Source organism: Trichosurus vulpecula, chromosome 3 (genome assembly GCF_011100635.1).
Source record: "Trichosurus vulpecula isolate mTriVul1 chromosome 3, mTriVul1.pri, whole genome shotgun sequence".
NCBI lineage: Eukaryota > Metazoa > Chordata > Mammalia > Diprotodontia > Phalangeridae > Trichosurus > Trichosurus vulpecula.
This window is the reverse complement of record NC_050575.1, coordinates 242452664-242458126: the sequence shown is the minus strand read 5'-3', so window position 1 is coordinate 242458126 and position 5463 is coordinate 242452664. Positions and strand designations below refer to the sequence as shown.

The window sequence follows — 5463 nt, the reverse complement described above, 5'->3', positions numbered from 1 at the left end:
ATCAAGGGGTTACTTCTCCCAGGGGGACTTATTTTAAGACTTATTGGTCAAATAAATGGCCATCAAAATGGAACAGTGAGCCTGACCAGTACCTTCCAAATCACATTTTCTGCAGCTATGGCTGAGCCTGACTGATCGCTGGTAGTTGAGGTCCTCAATTTCAAAGCATCCGAATTTGAAGTCCTATGATGTCTTAATAGGGACAGACAGAGTGGGATATCGAGAAGTCCATGGGCCAGGGAGTAGGTAGATCAGAGTTACAGTCTGAGCTCTGCAATGAATGAGCTGCAGGGGTCCTTAGTTAAGTGACAGCATCTAAGAGGAAAAGGGAACATACAAGTCATGCAATCCAATATGTGTTTGACTAAGAGTCATCTCAACAACATCATCACCAAGTTTTCATCCAGCTTCTGCTTAAAGATTCCTTGTGAGAAGGAACCTACTAGCTCCTAATGTAGCCCAGTCTCCTTTTGCACGCTTTTCTGATCAGCAAGATTTTTTTTTCATACATTGAACCAAAATCTGCCTCCATACAATATCCACCCTTTGCTCTTATTTTTGTCCTCTAGATCCTCTTCTAAATGGCAATCCTTCAATTACTTGAAGATAGCTAACAAGTTCACTATCTTAAGCTCCTCCCCAAACTTTCTCTTCTATAGAGTAAATAACCAAATTTTCTCAAATGCTTTCCTGTGTGACAAAATCTCCAGGTCCTTCAACACCCTGGTTTCCCTTATTTGTAAATATCCCATTTTGTCAAGTTCCTTCCTAAAATTTAGCATCTAGAACAGAATACAATATTTCAGATATGGTCTTACCAGTACAGAGGACCCCACCATTGTGGTCACTATGTGTCTATTAATGCAACCCAACCCTGATCTTGAAATCCACTAAAACCCCAGATTTTTTTTTCACTTTATTTCATTTATAAAATGGAAAGGCTAGACTTGAGTAGAGGCTCTTAACCCATTTTCCATGAGATTTTTTCTTTTGATAACTATTTAAATATAATAATAATCCTATGTATTTTATGCACATGAAAACATTATTCTAAGAAGGGGTTCGTTCATAGGTTTCACCAAACCGCCAAAAGGTGCCATGACACACAAAAGTTAAAAAACAAACAAACAAAAACAACAGCCACAAAAAACCCAGGGCTGGATGGTTTTGAAGAACTCTAACATTCTATGATTTTGTGAAAAACAAAATCTGGCATCACTAACTTATACCTTACTATGGATAAGTTTGTATCACTTTGGTCTATCTCCCAAAAATGATTATATTTTTTAAAAATCTGTTTAGGAAGTAGAATATAGTCTCCTATTGAATAAATTTTAGTGAGATGTACTGTTTTTGGAGGAGACAAGGAATGCCTGACTCTTCTATGCCCTTGACATTCTACCACTGGTCTCTGTTTTCAGGGTCAAGGTTACAGGATGTAGTAGAAAGATTACGGGATTTGGAGTCTTTGTTTTCCCACTTATGGCCTACTTGGTCTTGGTCAAGACAATTCCTCTCTCTGGGTCTCCTTTTCCTTATCTAGAATGAAGGGGGCGGGTAGGTGGGAGTGGGGTAGACTAGACGACTTCTAAAATTCACGACTCTGAGAATCAAAGAATCTCAGAAATGGAAGGGCATTAGAAGTCGTATTGTTGTTATTATTAAGTCGTTTTTCAGTCATGTTTGATTCTCTGTGACTATTTGGGTTTTTTTTTTTTTTTTGTCAAAGACACTGAAATAGTTTGCCATTTTCTTCTCTAGCTCATTTTGCAGATAGGAAACTAAGATAAATAGGGTTAAGTGACTTGCCCAGGATCACACAGCTAATAAGTGTCTGAGGCCAGATTTGAATTAAGGAAGAATAAGAATCCTGTCTATATCGTTCTCAAAAAACTGTCCTTCAATATATGTTTAAAAACCCCAGTTAAGAATGAAAGCATTTACCTTCTGATGTAGTCTTTGCCGTTTTTCTTTCTTTTTTTTTTTTTTTTTGCCGTTTTTCTGATTTATTAAGACATTTTTCACAAGGTTTCTTCAATTAGAAGTTCTTTGAAACAATACCATCATTTTTTGCCAGTCGGAGAATAGAGTCATCAGATTCCCCCATTCTACGAATTGCTCCACAAATTGCATAGGTTTTAAACTGGCCATTGAATCTTCCTGTAACCTTGTCAACCTCGGCCACGTTCATCTGGATGGACGCGTGGTCCTTGGCCCCGATGATCCTGTTGCTCGCAGAACATTTCCGCGGCACGTACAGATCCACGAACTCTCCGGCGTCGTTCTGCATGTCGGAGGCTGTGGTACGGAGTGCAAACGCGAAAGCGGCGGAAGAGGAAAAGGCCTTTGCCGTTTTTCAATATAACTAATGGTGGGTTGTTTTTGTCTAGCTGGAGGCAGTCAAGATCAGGAATCCTGGCTCTGAACCTCACTAGGCCTATAACTCTTAGCAAGTCATTCAACTTGCCTGTGCCTCAGTTTCCTCATCCATAAAATGGAAGTGTCAATTTTACTTCTATCCTCAGGCTAGTGAAAAAAGTTAATTTTAAACTATAAAGTACTACAAAAATGTGAGCTTCATGCTTTTATGAGGTAGTAGTAACAGTGAACAAGAGTGCAGTGGTTGAAAAAAAAAGGCAGCAAATCAACAAGGCCCCTTGTCACAAATTGGGATATTTTATCTCTTTCCGGGGATTAGATTTTAAAGGAAAACAATGTAAAAAACAATAAAAGACTTGGAAGTAGGGACCAAATGAGATGATATCTCCAGCTACAAAGGCAGGTATTAGAAAATTGAATAACAAAGACAGAAATCATTAGGTCCCAACAGTACCATCTATTTGTTCCTCCCTTAACCTTGAGATGCTGAGAACATGTTTTTCAAACACAGACATCAACTTTTGGCCTCGGGGATAGGTGGCAGAAAATATCTTAATTTAGCTCTCATCAAGAGTAGAATATGTGCTCACGGTACTTGGAATCCACTCCTTTCTCATGTCCCTCGCTATCTTTGCCTATTGAAATCAATCAAACCAACCTTCAAGATCCAGTTGAAATGCTACTTTCTTCAGGAAACCTGCCCTGACACCTGTAGTCTGAAATGATCTGAATTTCAATTGCTCCTTCAACATTCACTAGGTTCTCTTATACTTTATGGGTTTTTTTGTGTGTATATTTCACATTTCTACAGAAGATATGCCCCATAATATCATAGATGTCAAGTTACAAGGGACTTTAGAGAACATCTAGTTCAATCTTCTCAAATTTCTCCTGAGGAAACAAGGCCCAGGAGAGTTTAGTGACTCACCCAATGTTGCACAAGTAATAAGTAATATAAGCAGATTATGTTGTTTCAACAATCCAGCTAGCAGCTTCTGTGGGGGTGTAAGATCCACCCACAGCCAGCACCCGGAAAGCTGCCAACAGCACAGGTTCTTTTGATCTGCTTAACTAAGGAAAGCAAGGTGAAGGGGTTGTCAAGCTTACTTTAATTCAGCATACAAATACCATTCCCTTAGTTCAGGGGAAAAAGCCAGCACACTGAACTTCAGAGCAAATTACAAACGTTAACAGACAGACCAAATATAGATTCATAGTTACCAACATCTAGGTTCAGCCCGGGAGCTCAGAACAAGGGCTGGCCCAGAGTCACTCGCCACCATCTTTGTGCTCACCTCACCAAAGTCAGCTGAAAGGGAGCACACTGCTCTGTCGGGAAGTGCCTTGGACCCCCCAGGAACCCCACCCCATTGGCTTTTATTGTCTAGTTGCCCCTCAGGACTTGGAACTGGGGACTGGAACATAATGGGGAGAACAGACCCCAAAAGAACTTTGTTTGGACTCTTTATTTGAAATTGGGACTTTGGGTGCCAAGTGGAAGCCTACAACGGCAGTTTGGGTAGGAAGAGACATCCCCAAGAGAACTCTGTTTGCTTTCGGACTTTACTAACTAAAGCATGCCCATGCTTCAGGGTACTGGGAAAAAGCCTGCAAGGGCAGGGTGATGCTCAAGAAGTATTTTATGAACTTAAAAGATTAACTTGCTTTGACCTAGGGGTGGACATTAGAATTGTTAACAAGTATTTTGGGAATGATTGATTGACAAGATTATCTTGCTGGGACCTAGGGGTGGGTCATGTTTGTATTGTAAACCAATATTTGGAAATGTCACTGAATGATATGTTTTGCTTTATTATGAATGATACGTTTTAGTTTCCTTCGTAATTGGATTACAATGTATGTTCTAGAATACATGGCTGATTAGATCATGTATCCTAGAACAAGTGGTGGAAAAAAAGGGAGGGGGTGGTCAGAAGGGAGGGAAGAAGTAGCAAGTTGTGTTGGTAACCAAAAATGGGATCCTTAGGACTTAGTTCAACAAGTGCCCTTGAATAGTTTGGCTTTTGTTCCCTTTGAGTAATTCATTGAGCCTTACTAGGTGTTAAGCCCCAGGCCCAAAACCCTAATAGGCGTAAAACCTTAGTGGGTGTGGATTGGCAACTAAGGTGGGGCCCCAGGTGGGGCTAACTCCAGCGAGGGCCTAGTTTACATGTCTGGGAGAGCAGAGGCTTTTAGACCACGTGGGTTTAAGTCCGCCTCTTTGTGACGATTCTAGGTCAAGTGGGTGAGTTGCATGTGCAACTCACCCCTGATGCTGAAAAAGATATAAAAACCAGGGTTGGCTGTCTGTTCTTTGGAACTCTCTTACTCACAGCAGTGGTGGCATGCGTGACTCTGGGCCAGCCCTTGTTCTGAGCTCCCAGGCTGAACCTAAATGTTGGTAACTATGAATCTGTATTTGGTCTGTCTGTTAATGTTTGTAATTTGTTTGTAATTTGCTCTGAAGTTCAGAGTGCTGGCTTTTTCCCCTGAACTAAGGGAATGATATTTGTATGCTGAATTAAAGTAAGCTTGACAACCCCTTCACCTTGCTTTCCTTAGTTAAGCAGATCAAAAGAACCTGTACTATTGGCAGCTTTCTGGGTGCTGGCTGTGGGTGGATCTTACACCCCCACAGAAGCTGCTAGCGGGATTGTTGAAACATATGTACTCCAGGTTTTCCAGTTTAAGACTCTTTCCACAGACCCAAGTTGCCTCTCAGGAGTTAAGGATTGCGCTTAATATACTCTATATGTTCCCAGCTTCTCGAAAAAGGGTTATAACTACAGTAAAAATCTAAGAAATGTTTATTGAGTCGAATGGCATAAGATGATCAGGCCTCCTAGATCTTGGATCCTAATTTAAAATACATTTTGTTTAAAGTTTGTTGTTTCTTCTCTTACTTTTGAAAGTTTAAACTTGCCACATTTTTTAAGACCCACCCACATTGAAGCCATTGTGGGAAATGTTATACTGAATTTCAACTTCTAATGAAAATATTGATTTAATATGGACAGGATAAAAGAATTGGGAAATACCAAAAGGAAATCCCAACCATGTGATGTTCAAGAATATCTGTATCTT

The 5463-nt window shown here is 40.3% G+C and overlaps 1 protein-coding gene across 1 annotated transcript; it reads right to left on the bottom strand.

Moving 5' to 3' along the window:
- Positions 1–1995: 1995 nt before the first annotated feature.
- On the bottom strand, positions 1996–2302 carry LOC118844331 (40S ribosomal protein S21). The gene has a single exon (XM_036752202.1). It carries the CDS (start codon positions 2288–2290, stop codon positions 2039–2041), a length of 252 nt encoding a protein of 83 aa, XP_036608097.1. The 5' UTR covers positions 2291–2302; the 3' UTR covers positions 1996–2038.
- Between the last annotated feature and the right edge of the window lie 3161 nt (positions 2303–5463).

Excerpts from the sequence above, each read along its gene's own strand:
- LOC118844331 (XM_036752202.1), bottom strand. The coding sequence starts at position 2,290 with ATGCAGAACGACGCCGGAGAGTTCGTGGATCTGTACGTGCCGCGGAAA.